Genomic DNA, 15,748 nt, shown 5'->3' with positions numbered 1-15,748 from the left:
CAGACACAGAGGCTGCCCTCAAGGCGTGTTCAGTCCCGCAATAGGAGGTCACAGTTATCACCCCGTGTAGTACAGGCTGCGAGGGAACTGGGAGGGGGGCAGGGGCGGGGGGCGGGCGGGTGCGGCTCCCAGCGCAGGCGTCTTTGCAGCAGACTGCCAGAGCTGCGTTTTCCACGACCTGCTGGAGTTGGCAATCTTGCAGGCCTCCTCTCCCGGGGCAGAAGGCCACGCACAGCTCCTCCCGGGTCCCGAGTGCCGCCCACCCGGGCCTCTCGCCGCACCTAGGACGGCGGCCGGGTCTAGGAGGGACGCCTATGGGCGCGGCGGCCCCGCCCTGGCCAGCCTGGGGCGGAGGCCGGTTCCCATAGGGATCGCGGGCCGGCGTGCTGCGACAGAACGGGGCCAGAGTCTGCGAGGCTGGAGCGAGGCCGGCGGGGCAACCGCGGCGCTGTGAGTCCCGGGCGGGGAGGGAGGCGCGGGCCAGGCCGCCACGTGGCGCCGCATGAGGCTGCGCGGCGCCGGGCAGAGCTCGGGTGGGAAGCCGGGGCGAGGTAGGAGGGTCTCCCCCCGGCCCCGCGCGGCGGCAGGACGGCGTTGCCCTGCTCCTTGCGGGCTCCGGGCCCTACCTCGCGGGGCTCTCCCCTCCGGTCCCGCCCCGCCGCCGCCCCCGCGGGGAGTCGGGCGGTGTCTTCTTGCGGAAAGGAAACGAGACCCGATATTAGAACCGGGGAAGCCCTTAACCTTCCAGGTCCTCCAGCCAGCTCATGTGTCTTAGATCGGATGAACCTGACATTGAAAAGATAGTCTTACAACTCGGCTCGTTTCAGGATGACAGGTTACATTTTAACTTTCAGGGTATATACAACAGAGGATTAAACTTGAGTTACCAAAGGCAGCTGACTCCAGGCCGTCGTCTTTGACCGAGCGGCCACGGCTGAGGGGCGAGGGTTTAAGGGACTGGGTTGATTCCTAATTGTGTAACAACTGCAGTCTTCTGTCTTAGGTCCTTGACAAAGACCCATCGTTGAGTGGGGCTGTTCATGCCAATATTTACTAAGCGACATTTCCAAACTATGTGAAGATCCATTTTAAGAATTTATTCATCAGTGATGGAGAAGTATGAAAAAATTGGGAAAATTGGTGAAGGATCCTATGGAGTTGTTTTCAAATGCCGAAACAGGGACACAGGTCAGATTGTGGCCATCAAGAAGTTTCTGGAATCAGAAGATGACCCTGTCATAAAGAAAATCGCCCTTCGAGAAATCCGCATGCTCAAGGTAATTTCTTTAAGGTGAATTTTCAGGAACTAAAAAAAAAAAAATTAAAGTGAGTCATGTTATATGAAATAAATGCCTTGAGATGTGGTCACATCTTCCTTCACAGACTTTGGTCCTCAATGATACAGATGGGGTATCTGTGCACCAGTCACCAATTGTATAATGAATTAGAAAGTCAAAGGTGTGGGGAAAGATGGTCTTCACTTTCAGACTTGCTGTGGGATATTTTATTTTTCTTCCCGGTAGCTTCTTTCACATGTCACCTGTAGATCTGGTTCAAGATCATCAACTTTAACAGTATAGGAACTTTCCACAACTCCAGTCTGCTGGTGTGCAAGATTTTTAAACTTCTAGGCTAGCGTCTGTTGATATTCTTAGTCTGTGAAGAGAATTAATCATTCACCTGTTTTCAAACTCCCAGGAAGCTGACAGGTTCTCATTACATCTAGCATTGATCTACTGCTGAGCTTCATAATGTCTTTGTCTTGTCTCTAGAAGAAGGATTTTTCTGTAAGTTAAATGATTGCTTTAAAAATGTTCACTAGTTAGCTCTTGGAGACCATGATACTTGGAGGGGGTGAGTGTTTATTACAAGCTGAAAGTATCTGTTTCCTGAAATGGAAATGAAGAAGGAAAGTATTTTTCCTTCATTTTTTTATTTCTGTGAAGATGAACTCCAAATCCTGCCCTATGTAGAGTGCGACCTGCAGTGAACACAGTGGAGGTTCTTTCAACAGATTAACTTTCTCTGTTGGGTCTGGTTTTAAACAGGACCTAGGACTTCCCTGGTGGCTCAGACAGTAAGGCGTCTGTCTACAATGCGGGAGACCCGGGTTCAATCCCTGGGTCGGGAAGATCCCCTGGAGAAGGAAATGGCAATCCACTCCAGTACTCTTGCCTGGAAAATTCCATGGACAGAGGAGCCTGGTAGGTTACAGTCCATGGGGTCGCAAAGAGTCGGACACGACTGAGCAACTTCACTTTCACTTGCTGTGTTCTGACATGTGTAACTGACTATCCAACAAGGGAAGAGCAGCCTCGTGGGGGCTGAGTGGAATATCTGGGGAGTCTCCTCTTACCTCTGCTGCTGCTGCTGCTAAGTCACTTCAGTCATGTCCAACTCTGTGTGACCCCAGAGACGGCAGCCCACCAGGCTCCCCTGTCCCTGGGATTCTCCAGGCAAGAACACTGGAGTGGGTTGCCATTTCCTTCTCCAATGCAGGAAAGTGAAAAGTGAAAAAGAACCGAAAAAGAAAGGGTAGGTGTTGCCAATAAATTAGGAAGTCAGATGTGTTTTCTTGAATAACTGAATACTGATGTCCTCTGAAGGATAGGCGTGTACGCAGGACCCTGATTTCAAGGCACACAACACTCCATTCCCCAAAATCAAGGGCACAGCTGTAGACTCCTCTGGTCTATGTGAGGTGATGGGACTAGATTACCAGTAGAGCCTGTCCCTTCAAGCCCTAACTTGTCTGAATTCTTGATATTCTTGATAATGGGTGCTTAAATATTTACTGAATAAATGAATTGAGGGTTTGTTAAATCAAGTCATGTTTTTTCCATATATTTATTCAGTAAATATTTATGGAGTCTCATTATACCTAAAATAATGTTTGCATTAAAGTGTACATCCTGTCTTAGAGATGTGTAACTGGTGGGAGATGAATTCTCCCACAGCTCTCACTCCCAGTAGACTGAGTTCCTAGTGGGCAGGGCCTGTGTCATTCACCTTGTGTTCCCATGCCTGGTATGAGCCCTCTAAATAAAGTGTTTGGAGGCTTGTTTGAACTAGACTTTGAAATGTTTAGGGAAGCATGGAATGAGAGATAAGGTGTTCAGGGCAGCCAGTCTCTGCTAGGGAGAAAAAAAAAAGGTGCATAGTGGAAAGCAGTATATGGAGGGAACACAGGTAACCCCAAAGTCTTATCCAAGATTCCTGCTGGGTGCTAACAGGCCTGGGAGAAAAGAGAAGGAAAGGAAGCCAATGTCCATTAAGAAGGGGTGCAAGGAATGTCCTGGAATACAGGTCTGGCCCTGGGATAAGTGATGGTTTGCACATCCATGCACCTGGTCCCAGATGCCCATCCTGCCTTGGGGACTTGTTGTTGTCCATGAGAACAAGAAATTGGTGAGGTCTAGGTTCGTGTTTAGGGCCCCGTCTGAGCTGCATTCAAGGCATTGCTCCATTGACCATGGAAGGGGAATACTAACCTGGGCACGAAGCATAGTTCTGTGAACTCAAGGGCTCACTGAGTGTGCATTCCTAGGGTTTTCCTTGCATACCCCTCACAGAGTTGAGGCTGTTAATGACCTTTGCTAATATCAGGAACTAGGATGACTGAGGCTAAAGGTATCTTAGTGACCTTAGTGGGTGAGATTGGTCAAGGGCTGAACCCCAGACTGCCCTTATTGTGATAAGGAAGGTTAAAAAAAAAGCAGATTAAGACCAGATATAGAAGGCTTCAAATGCCAGGCTGAAGAGTTTGGCTTTCACCTGAAAAGAAGGAAACCAGCTAAGATATTTTTAGTAGAAAGTTATCATTTGCAGACTTTTAAATTTCATGAATCAATAAACTTCAAAAACAATATTTTTACAGATTGGGTGGTCAACATTTGAAGAAACTAGTTTACCACCATTACTTCATAAACAAAAGGACATTTTAATATTTTTTAAAAACTAGGAACGATATAACTTTAGGAGAAAGCAGTCTTCCTGAGAGAGTAGTTGACAACTAAGACAACATCTCTCTGTATATACGTTTCTCTGGTGTGTGAGAGGATACAAGTGTAACAGTGTATGTGTGTATGAGAGAGAGATCATTGCCCCTATTTTTCCCATTTCACTATCCATTGATGAAAATGTAGACTTCATTTGTTTTGTGCAGCCTAAATGTCACAAAATTAGTACTATGTCTGAGAACAAAACTCCCTGGATCAGATGATGTCTTACTTTTAGGATCTATCTGATACAACAAAATTCTAATACTACAAAAGAAAGGAATGGTCCCTTGGATTTTATATTATAGTAGAATTTGGCATGTATCTATCCTCAGATATGTTTTTAAGACCATGTATTTAATGACTTAAAGCAACTCCTAATAATTGCTATTGGACTCTTTTAAAAATTACAGTTGTTTCCATTAAGCAGATAAGATCATGGGAGTGAACTGTCCAGCAGTCAATTGCTTAATTATTAAGGCAGCACATCTATAGTGTTTCCTGTTCTTGATGTGAAGCATATATGAAGATGTAACCATTCATTGGTAAATGGTTTTAAGGATGAAAATTATTATCAAGAAACCAATTTTGCTAATATTTTTAGAAAACATATTTTTCTGAACATTTGAAACACTTTTCAAATAGTATTACTTCATGCCACTTGGGGAAAAAAAGTATAACACGTTTTTATGAGATAAATTCAGTATTTGTACTCATAAATTGCTTTCTAAATGTAATCCACTCTTCACCAAGAAGTCCTATTGCAGTCAACCCTTTAATATTTTCATTTTGAATCTTATTTTTTCCAGGTTACATAATTAGGCTTTTAGAAAAATAAACAATGGCTCCAGTTAAAATTAGCCCAGGGACTTCCCTGGTGGTCCAGTGATAAAGAATCCACCTTGCAATGCAGGGGATTGAGCGTTTGGTGCCTGGTCGGGGAACTAAGATCTCACGTGCTGAGGAGCCTGTAAGCTGGGGTGCCACAACTAGAGAATCCATGCGCCTCATGGAAAGATCTGATATGACACAATGAAGGTCCAGTGTGCCGCAACTAAGACTTGACCCAGCCAAACAAATACATGAACTAAATAGTCAGCTCATACTCTAAAACAGCAGTGACAGAAATAAAATTATACTGCAGTACCCGAGCACAAAGCGACTATCCCACCCTTTCTCAAACTCACTTTCCACTGTGGGAAAAAAAAGAAGTCAATATTTTCAGTCAGTGTTTTTTCGTTTATTTTTTAGTATTTATTTATTTATCTGGCTGCCCTGGGTCTTAGCTGCAGCATGTGAGACCTTTTAGTTGCGGCATGTGAACTCCTAGGTGTGGCATGTGGGATCTAGTTCCCTGACCAGGGATTGAACTCGGGCCCCCTGCACTGGGAAGATGGAGTCTTAGCCACTCGCCAACCATGGAAGTCCCTCAGTCAGTGGTTTTGATGAGACACCTGCGTGTAAGACAGTTGACACGTGTTCATTTGGCGTGAACACAGGAATTTCTGCAGAACGCCTGCCATGTCCCAGGCACTGTTCTAGGTGTCTGTCCTCACAAATGAGAGACTAACAATAAACAAACATGTCACGTGGTGAAAAATGAAGCGAGGTAAGGGGTTAGGTGAGGGAAGGGCTTGCTTCTTTATACAGAGTGGTTAGGGAAAGCCTTCCTGATGAATGACATTTGAAGACATTCCAGAGGAGATGTGAAGGGGTGACTCTTGCAGCTCTTCAGGGGAAAACGTTCTAGGCAGGTGGAGGGTAGGACAGAGGCCCCGAGGGAAGATCAAGGGATGTGGTCTAGGTGTGTTCTGGTGTGTTGTACAAGGAGCAAAGAGAAGAGTTTGCCTGAAGCAGGGTAAGCGAGGACGAGAGTCATGGAAGACGATGTTACAGGGGTGAGTGGGTCAGATGTGAGGGCCTTGTGGGCCATGGTAGGAACTGTGGATTTTACTTTGAGTGAGTTGGGAGTCATCAGAGGGTTTTGAGCAGAGGGGTGCCCAGGCATGTCTTATATCCCAGAAGGGTTCCTCCAGCGGCTGGTTACTCCAGCTTCATGAGCAGGAAGCTCTGTTAGCAGACTGCTCATGTGACCCAGGTGTGAGATGATGGGGTTTGGGTCAGAGAGGCAGCAGTGGAGGTGGTCAGATTCAAGATATATTCAGAAAGGAGAGCACATAGAAATCTGATGGTTGGATGAGGAATCAAGAATGACTCCAGAGTTCTTCATTTGAGGACCTGGAAGAACAAAGAGATCATTCACTGATAGGGAGACCCAGGTGCAAATTTAGGGGAAAGAAAATCAAGAATTCTGTTTTGGAAATGTAATATTTGAGATGCAGACCCACTGTAAAGTGGGTAACTAAATGCACCAGTCTGGCATTCAGGGAATAGTCTGGGGACCTTCCCACCAAGGGGAGCAGAGAGACAAATACCAAAGATTGAGCCCTGGAGCTCCAGCATCTGGAGGTCAATAACCTGAGGAACCAGTGAAAGAGGTAAGAAGGGGTGCTCTTTGAGGCAGGAAAATTTGAGGTCAATGTCCTTATGAGCTGAGGGAAGGGATTTTCCTGGGGTTCAGTGGTTCGGACTCCATGCTTCCACTGCAGGGGGTCTGATTTCAATCACTGATCTAGGAACTAAGATCCCACAAGCTACATGTGAAAGTGAAAGTCACTTGGTCGTGTTCGACTCTTTGTGACCCCATGGACAGTATAGTTAGTCCATGGAACTCTCCAGGCCAGAATACTGGAGTGGGTAGCCTTTCCCTCCTCCAGGTGATCTTCCCAACCCAGGGATTGAACCCAGGTCTCCCGCCTTGCAGGCAGATTCTTTACCAGCTGAGCCACAAGGGAAGCCCACTAGCTACATGGTGTGGCAAAAAAAAAAAAAGGCTGAAGGAAGCGAATGTTTCAAGAATGAGGAGCATTTGTTGAAGGTCACCTTTTGTACAAACTTAGAATTTGCCACTGGGAGAAGGAAACGGCAACCCACTCCAGTATTCATGCCTGGAAAATCCCATGGACCAAGGAGCCTGGTGGGCTACAATCCATGGGGTCGCAAAGAGTTGGACACGACTGAGCGACTTCTGTGTGTGTGTGTGTGTTGAAAATATGAGGGTCATTTGAGATCTTAACGAGAGCTGTTTGGATAGAGAGGTAGGAATGAAAGCTTCATTAGGGAGGGTTCAAGAGAAGAGCAAAAGAGCAAAGTGAAGACAGTGATAGAGACAACTCTTCTGAGAAGTTTTATTATAAAAGGAAACTGAGAAATGGGGCAGTATGTGCTTAGAAGGATATGGCATCAAGGGAGAGTGTTTGAAGTTGTTATTTGTAATATGAAAGAAACGAGTATGCTAATGGAGGGAGAGAATTCCTGGAGCCATGACCTTGGCTCTAGTCAAGGTAACTCACCTTGAGTTACCAACCTGGACCATGACCAAAAACAGCTATTATAGCATAATAAAAGACCAATTCAGGGACCAGTTAGGAGATTAGGCCACCTCTTCTTTTATTTGGAATGTTGCTAGGTTCTTTCCCTACACTGTCCTTAATCTTTAGGTAACAGGACCCACAGCTATCTTAAAGCTGTTTGGCCTAGAACTTCTTCTACCAGGATGTACAGCAGCTGATTTGTGCTATGACCCATGAACCATTCAGGAAAGAATTCAACCCCTTTTGCATAACTAGGGTTCAAACATATAAAGATATTTTGGATAGGAGGTGTGATGGTCATGAGAGAGGCCAGGTTACAGAGAGAGACAACGTTCCTGAAAGGAAATCACCTAAAATCAAGAAGGCTGGGACTTCCCTGGTGATCCGGTGGTTAAGAATCCGCCTGCCAGTGCAGGGTACAGGGGTTCAATCCCTGGTCTGGGAAAAGCCCACGTGCCGTGGAGCATCTAAGCCTGTGCACCACAACTCCTGAGCCCACACACCGCAGCTACTGAAGCCCATGCGCCTAGAGCCTGTGCCTCAACAAGAGACGCCACTGCAAGGAGAAGCCTGTGCACCACAGTTGGAGAGTAGCCCCCGTTTGCCACAACTAGAGAAACCCATGTGCAGCAGCAAAAACCCAGTGCAGCCATAAATGAAAAAATAAAATTTTGAAATATCCAAGACTACAGATTAGTTTTTTTAAAAACAGTCTGGCATCACAGACCTGTGGTGGGAAGTGGTCACTGCTTCTACATAAAGCAGGTGGCTGTACTTGAATCCAACCCAGCCCCTTGGGGAATATCTGTGTGTACAGCAAGAAAAAAGCTGTGTGGTTCGAAGCAAACATGAGCCAACTGGCCTAGAATCATTGGAGTACTAAGGTCCCGAGTCTCTGTGTTGCAGAAGCTTCTCTCTGTGGAATGCAAATGGTAGAACTATTGGAAGTGGAATCAAAGAATGCCAGCCAGCAGCTATGAGGTACCAGCAGATGGTACAGGGGCCTTTAAGTAGATCAGACCAACATCAGTCAAAATTTGTGACCACCCTCCTTCCCTGGCGGTTCACATGGTAAAGAGTGCACCTGCAATGTGGGAGACCTGGGTTCTATCCCTGGGTCGAGAAGATCCCCTGGAGGAAGGCATGGCAATACACTCTAGCATCCTTGCCTGGAGAATCCCCATGGACAGAGGAGCCTGGTGGGCTATAGTCCATGGGATCGCAAAGAGTCAGATGAGACTGAGTGACTAAGCACAGCACAGCACACACACCGTCCTTCCAAAAGGTAGAAAAGCTAGAGTGAGTGACAACGTGGAGAAGGAATCGTATTCCCATTTGGTGACCCAGTGGTCTTGGGTGAAACCCCAAGGATTGTTACCTAAGATGCACAAATTACACTTACAACAACCCTGGGAGGCAGGCATTACTATCCGATTTTACTGAAGGATGTAGGATGGTCAGTGACTTGCTGTGGCCTCCTGGTTAGTGAGCTGGATGCACACACGGTTCTGTCGGCCCCCACATCCATGCCCTGCTGCTCCCACACCTCGGAACACCAAACACTGCACTCTTTCTGAAGTCTCCCAGTGACTGGTCCTCAGGATTTATCCTGCTCTTGCCTCCAGTGAGCCTTACTTCGGAGACTCATGGCTTTCATGGAAACCTGGGGTTCTTACTGGAATATCAGTTCTTTCCAATTTTTGTTCTTTAACCCTATAGATTGTTTTAGTAGGTACACAGTTATGGTTTGCAACCCACAAAGGTGAGGATAAACATGGGGGTAAATGTCCATTTAAAACTTTACTATGAACACTACAGTAAAGTTCATTGATTTTTTTTAATGTGTATTTAAATTAATTAATTTATTGCTGCACTGTGTCTTCGTTGCTCTGTGGGCTACTCAGTAGTTGCAGTGCACGAGCTTCTCATTGCCATGGCTTCTCTTGTTGTGGAGCGCGGGCTCCAGGGCACGTGGGCTCAGTAGCTTCAGCTCCCTGGCTCTGGAGCATAGGCTCAGTAGTTGTGTTGCATGGGCTTAGCTGCCCTGTGGCATGTGGGATCTTCCTGGATCAGGGATTAAACCTGTGTCTCCTACATTGAGAGGATTCTTTACCACTGAGCCACCAGGAAAGCCCAGGTTCATTTATTCTTTTCTTTCCCTTAATATATATATTTTAATGAAGCATAGTTGACTTACAATGGTTCAGGTGCACATCAAAGTGATCCAGTTATACATATACATATATATTATTTTTGAGATTATTTTTCGGTATAATTTAATATTATATTATATTATAATATTACATTATAGTGTAATATTATAAGATATTGACTATAGTTCCCTATAGAAGGAAATAGCAGCCCACTCCAGTATTCTTGAGTGGAGAATCCCAGGGACGGTGGAGCCTGGTGGGTTGCCGTCTATGGGGTCGCACAGAGTTGGACACAACTGAAGCGACTTAGCAGCAGCAGCATAGTTCCCTGTGCTATACAGTAAACCTTTGTTGCTTGTTTGCATATCTATTTTTTTAAAATTAGAAATCTATCATTCTATTCATACTAAGAAAAACAAGTAGAATCAAAATGTCATACATTTTTAAATTAGGCAAAAATCTGTACGTTTTCTAAAATATATATAGTATACCTACTATTTTTATTTATGTATACAAAAGCTTTTATACTATGCTTGATAAAGACTTGAGGAAGAACATCAAAAAAAAGAAGAGATGGAGAAATTGGAAAGCATACACTAAATGAAATGGGAGCACTAAATATGAACTAGAAAAAGTGAAACAAACTAGATAAAAGTAAAATATCATTTAGTCCAGTTGTTTTTAAACACAGCTGCTCATTAGAAACATATCTGGAGCTTTGGAGAAATACCTGGGCATTTGTGTTTTTCAAAAAATTCCAAGATAATTCTGATATGCATCTATATTTTTAAAAGTTATTGCAGGTTTTCCTATTAAATGATAGTTTTGGTGATAAAGGATTCAATTTTTTTCTGTTGACGAATCATGATACAATGGTATTAAGTGAGTAATAGTTACATAATCACAAGAGTAGAAGATGTTTATCAGTTTTCACAATCAATAACCAGACAAAAAATAAAAGTTAATTACAATTGCAAGCCATAATACAAACACGATTAACCTAACAACATAAAACAATTGCAAACAATTTGGGAGGTCAAGCAAAGTGATGTGGTGAGTGGGAGTGCAGTTCATTCATTCTTAATGAGCAGTGTCACCAGAGGGTGAAAGCTGGTTCTTGGGAATGGGGGGGTCCTAACTTTTTATTGTATACAGCACATATACATACAGTACATATACAGATGTACTGTATATTTGTGGAGTTAAAATTTCATTGAGGGATGATTAAGAAAAGCTGTGTAAAAAGACTTCTTTGAGTAACAAATAAGGAAAAAAACAAGGTCCATGGGGTATAGGAAGGTAAGAATGCTGACTATGTAATATGTGCCAGAAGCATGCTCTCATTTGACTGTAGTTACCCACTCCAGTGTTCTTGCCTGGAGAATCCCAGGGACGGGGGAGCCTGCTGGGCTGCAGTCCCTGGGGTTGCAAAGAGTCGGACACGACTGAGCAACTTCACTTTCACTTTTCACTTTCATGCATTGGAGAAGGAAATGGCAACCCACTCCAGTGTTCTTGCCTGGAGAATCCCAGGGACGGGGGAGCCTGGTGGGCTGCCGTCTATGGGGTCACACAGAGTCGGACACGACTGAAGCGACTTAGCAGCAGCAGCAGCAGCACACATGAAGAGTAACAACCTACCACATGTTCAGAGCATTCCATTTTTCCCTAGTCTCCTCACTTTCAACAACTTCCAGTGAAGCTGTGGGCAGTGAGGCTGCTTGGGAATAGGAGCTGCAGTTAGGAGCTTCAGTTTCTGATCCGGATGGAAGCTGTTGGGTAACCTTGGGCAAGCTCCAGTGCCTCCTGGATCCCGGCCCACCTTATCGCCATGATTTATGTCTCTGTTTGGCATTGCTCTGCTGACTCACTGCTGAGGGGAGCAGAGTGCTTTGGGGACAAACACCGTACAGCGGTCAAGCACCTTAGGGATGCCAGGGCAGGAAAGCAGAGGTTCAAAAAGAGCAGCAGCAAAGGACAGAGTAGGAGAAAGGAGGAGCAGTAGAGAAAGGAGAGAGAAAGGTACAGGCTGGCAGAAGGTGGGCGACCAAGAGGAGAAGCTGAAGGGGCTAGCACTTCACATGGTCTCTCCTGTCTTAAAACATCAGACCAGAAACACTGCTGGGCAGATTACCGTCCTGATGACTGTAAATTGCTGTGGGGAGCAGGATGGTCATGGTTCCCTGTTTTTCAGTATTTATTCAGTGCTTAATTCCATGTGCTCTTGTGCCAAGGCCCCATTCCACTGAATGCTGGCAGAGAACCGTGTGAATGCTCGCTAGCATTAGAGTCGAATCAGAGTGTTCATAATCTCTAAAGGTGTCTGCTCCCGTAGTACTTGTTGAATTATTATTTGAATAATATTTCCCAACTCAGTAAAAGTCTCCTTGGGAAATCCTGTGACATCTTTAAGAATTTAATCCTGCTGTTGCTAATCGGTGCCATTTCTAGGTCCATTTTCTTAATCTTGCTTAATTGGCTTATTTTAAATAGATTAGTAACATATCTCCATAAGTTGTTTTTAACCATGTTCAGCATTCTTATGGTTCACTAACTCCGATGTCTGTGGGGACTCACACTGGTAACATAAACCAGTGAAACAGGCTGAACACAAGACAAGATGGAACAGTGGAGACTAGGGCAAACTGGAGACTGTCTTGTGAGAAGCAGGTGGCTGCGTGCTAGTCTTTCTGAGACTTTTTCTTAAAGCCAGAGATCAAAATTTTGTGTAAAATCTCCTGGGTTCTCCCCCATAACTCTTTATTTTGAAAAAAATTATACACACATAAGTGGAAAAACTAATACAATGAATACTTGTGTAGCTTTAACAAGATTCATTAATCTAGCTAATTCTAATTGTTAGAATTCCACTTCATTTCTATCTCTATCACACACACGCAGGCACTTTTTTGGCTGATGCACACACATTTTTCTTAACTATGCAGCATGAATCTCCTAGAACAAAGAAATTTTTCTGTGTACCACAATATGATTTCCACATTCTAGAAATGTTATCATTGATTCAGTACTATTATTTAATATATAGTCTGTGTTCAAATTTTTTGTATTGTCTCAATAATATATATAATCATGTTTATGAGAATAAGCATATATACATGTGTATTATATGTGTATTTTAGTACATTATTAATAACTGAGCACACATTGCATTTAATTGTCATGTTTTTGTAACCTCCTTTAATCTAAAACAGTATTCTTTTCCTTTTTAAAAAAAAAATTTATTTATTTGGTTGCACTGAGTCTTAGTTGAGGCATGTGGGATCTAGTTCCCTGACCAGGGATCAAACCTGGGCCCCCTGCATTGGGAGCCCAGAGTTTTAGCCACTGGACTACCAGGGAAGTCCAGTATTCTTTTCTTAATTGGAAGTATAGTTGATTTACAATGTTGTGTTAATTACTGCTGTACAGCAAAGTGATCCAGTTTTACATATATATGTTTTACATATTCAGCTTTACATATATATATATACACACACACACATTCTTTTTTATATTCTTTTCCATTATGGTTTATCATAGGATGTTGAATATAGTTCTCTGTGCTATACATTAGGACTTTGTTGTTTATCCATTCTGTATACAAAAACTTACATCTACTAACCCCAATTCTGCCCCACTCCTCCCCCAATATCCTGCCCCTTGGTAACCACAAGTCTGCTCTCTATGTCTGTGATTCAGTTTCCGTTTTGTAGATATGTTCATTTGTGTCATATTTTAGATTCCACATATGAGTGATATCATATGGTATTTGTCTTTCTCTTTCTACAATGTGATAATCTCTAGTTGCATCCGTGTTGCTGCAAATGGCATTATTTTATTCTTTCTTATAAGTAGTATTCCATTGTACATATGTACCACATTTCCTTTATGCATTTTTCCATCAATGGATACACATTTAGGTTGTTTCCATGTCTTGGCTAGGCGTCCCTGGTGGCTCAGAGAGTAAAGAATCCGTCTGCAATGCAGGAGACCTGGGTTTGATTCTTGGATCAGGAAGATCCCCTGGAGAAGGAAATGGCAACCCACACCAGTATTCTTGCCTGGAGAATCCCATGACAGAGGAGCCTGGCAGGCTACAGTCCATGGGGTTGCAAAGAGTAGGACACAACTGCACAACTAACACACACACACACATCTTGGCTATTGTGGATAGTGTTGCTATGAACATAGGGATGAAATATCTTTTTGAATGATATTAATAGTTTTGTCCAGGTATATGTCCAGAAGTGGGCTTGCCGGATCATATGGTAATTCTATTTTTAGTTTTCTGTGGAACCTCCATCCTGTCTTCCACAGTGGCTCCACCAACTTGCATCTCCTCTAACAGTGTAGGAGAGTTCCCTTTTCTCCACATGCTCTTGAGCATTTATTATTTGTAGACTTTTCAGTGATGACCATTCTAACTGGTATCAGGTGGTACCTAATTGTAGTTTTGATTTGCATGTCTTTATAATTAGCAATGCTAAGCATCTTTTCACATGTTTGTTGGCTATCTGTATTTCTTCTTTGGAGAAATAGGTCTTCTGCCCATTTTTCAATTGGGTTGTTTGTTTCTCATTGTTTAGTTGTATGAGTTATTTGTATATTTTGGAAATTAATCCTTTGTTGGTCATATCATTTGCAATTATTTTCTCCCATTCTGTTGGTTGTCTTTTCATTTTGTTTATGGTTTCCCTTGCTGTGCAAAAGCATGTAAGTTTGATTAGGTCCCATTTGTTTATTTTTGTTTTTATTTCTATTGCCTTGGTCTGGGGGAAACACTGACATAAGAAAACATTGGTACAATTTATGTTAGAGAATCTTTTCCCTATGTTCTCTTCTAAGAGTTTTATGATGTCACATCTTATGTGTAAGTCTTTAAGCAAATTTTGAATTTTGTGTATGGTGAGAGGGTGTGTTCTAACTTCATTGCTTTACGTGCAGCTATCCAACAGTTCTCTAACTTTTAAATTCTTTTTTCAGTCTTTCATGGTATTGACATTTGGGAAGAGTCCACATCAGTCATTTTGCCAGATGTGCCTCCTCACAAGTCTGACTGTTTCCACGTGATTTGATTCAGGGTAAATGATTTCAGCATGTTTAAGGCTGTTCCATCACACTGTTTCTAATCAGGAAATGCATGATATCATTTTGTCCTGTAACTGGTGCTCTCAGTTTTAATCTCTTGATTAAGATGGGTCTGTCATATTCCTCAATTGTAAAGAAACACTTTTCGCCTTTATAATTAGTAAGTAATCTGTGGGTTGATTTTTTGAAACAGTGTGACTGCCTTATTCCCCAAGAACTGTCACCCAAAGTCCCTTACCTGAATCAATTACAGTGAGAGTTATTGTAAAATGGTGGTTCTCAACAATTCTTGTTATATTCATTAGTTATAATTTTTCTTTAAAAAAATGCTCTTTTCATCCACACTCCTACACCCCAGTACCCACAGTTTTTAATATCACTGTGGATTCTGGATTTTTAAAAAACTCAACATGTTATAAACCATCACTGTCATTCTTTTTGAGTCTCAAATTGTCACACATCTGGCTACTTGGGGATCCTTGGAGCCTACTCCTCAGTCTTACAGATACCCATCAGTCCTTGTATGTGTCTTTACTGTGGGGCACAATGAAATGTTCCTGGCTCACCTCCCCCAGTTCTAGAATCGGCTATTTCTCCAAGGATTCCTCATATCTTTAAGTGAGAGTGAAATCTGACTTTAAAGTAGTGACAAATAATTAAAAAAAATTTTTTTTAACACCATTCTGGCCAAAGAAAACACATCTACAGACAGTATTTGGCGTATAGGCTCAGTTTGGAGCCTTCCGATTATACAGCTTTCATTGTTTGCAGATGTTCATACTGGAGACAGGCAGATCTGAGCCTCGAGGTTTATTGCTAATGTATGTAGGTGTTGGGACTTTGTAGAGACTGGTCGTCAGTAGCATGGAGGACAAAGGGGAGCATTCCCTGGCCCACAGTGATAGAAACCAAACAAACCCCCTTGTCATCCTCTCTCCCTATTTATTCAACAAGTGGAGACCTGTTTGATTTTATTTTTACAAGATAACATACTAAATGCAAATAGTAACAGACTCTTCTGTTTGTTTATTAGAAGATTTTTTTGGCTTAGCTCACGGTGTGTTTGTCTAGAAAG

At 43.1% G+C, this 15,748-nt stretch overlaps 1 protein-coding gene across 4 annotated transcripts in view; it reads left to right on the top strand.

The window, feature by feature from the left end:
- The first annotated feature begins 222 nt into the window (after nt 1-222).
- CDKL1 (cyclin dependent kinase like 1) overlaps nt 223-15,748 on the top strand; it is a 52,104-nt gene continuing 36,578 nt past the window's right edge. Inside the window, exons 1-2 of one of the 4 annotated variants that reach the window (XR_008699214.1) lie at nt 223-450; nt 1,004-1,277. Coding sequence is in view for 3 of the 4 variants with exons in the window: in XM_055537587.1 (XP_055393562.1) it covers nt 1,110-1,277 (168 nt within the window). In the remaining variant the exon portion in view is untranslated. Of the gene's footprint in view, nt 451-546; nt 836-1,003; nt 1,278-15,748 lie in introns of those variants that run through there. The other 3 variants (XM_055537587.1, XM_055537584.1, XM_055537585.1) reach the window with 3 other exon arrangements.

This window comes from Bubalus kerabau, chromosome 10 (assembly GCF_029407905.1).
Source record: "Bubalus kerabau isolate K-KA32 ecotype Philippines breed swamp buffalo chromosome 10, PCC_UOA_SB_1v2, whole genome shotgun sequence".
Classification (NCBI taxonomy): Eukaryota; Metazoa; Chordata; class Mammalia; order Artiodactyla; family Bovidae; genus Bubalus; species Bubalus kerabau.
The sequence above is the reverse complement of the archived record's forward strand: the minus strand, read 5'-3'. Positions and strand labels throughout refer to the sequence as shown.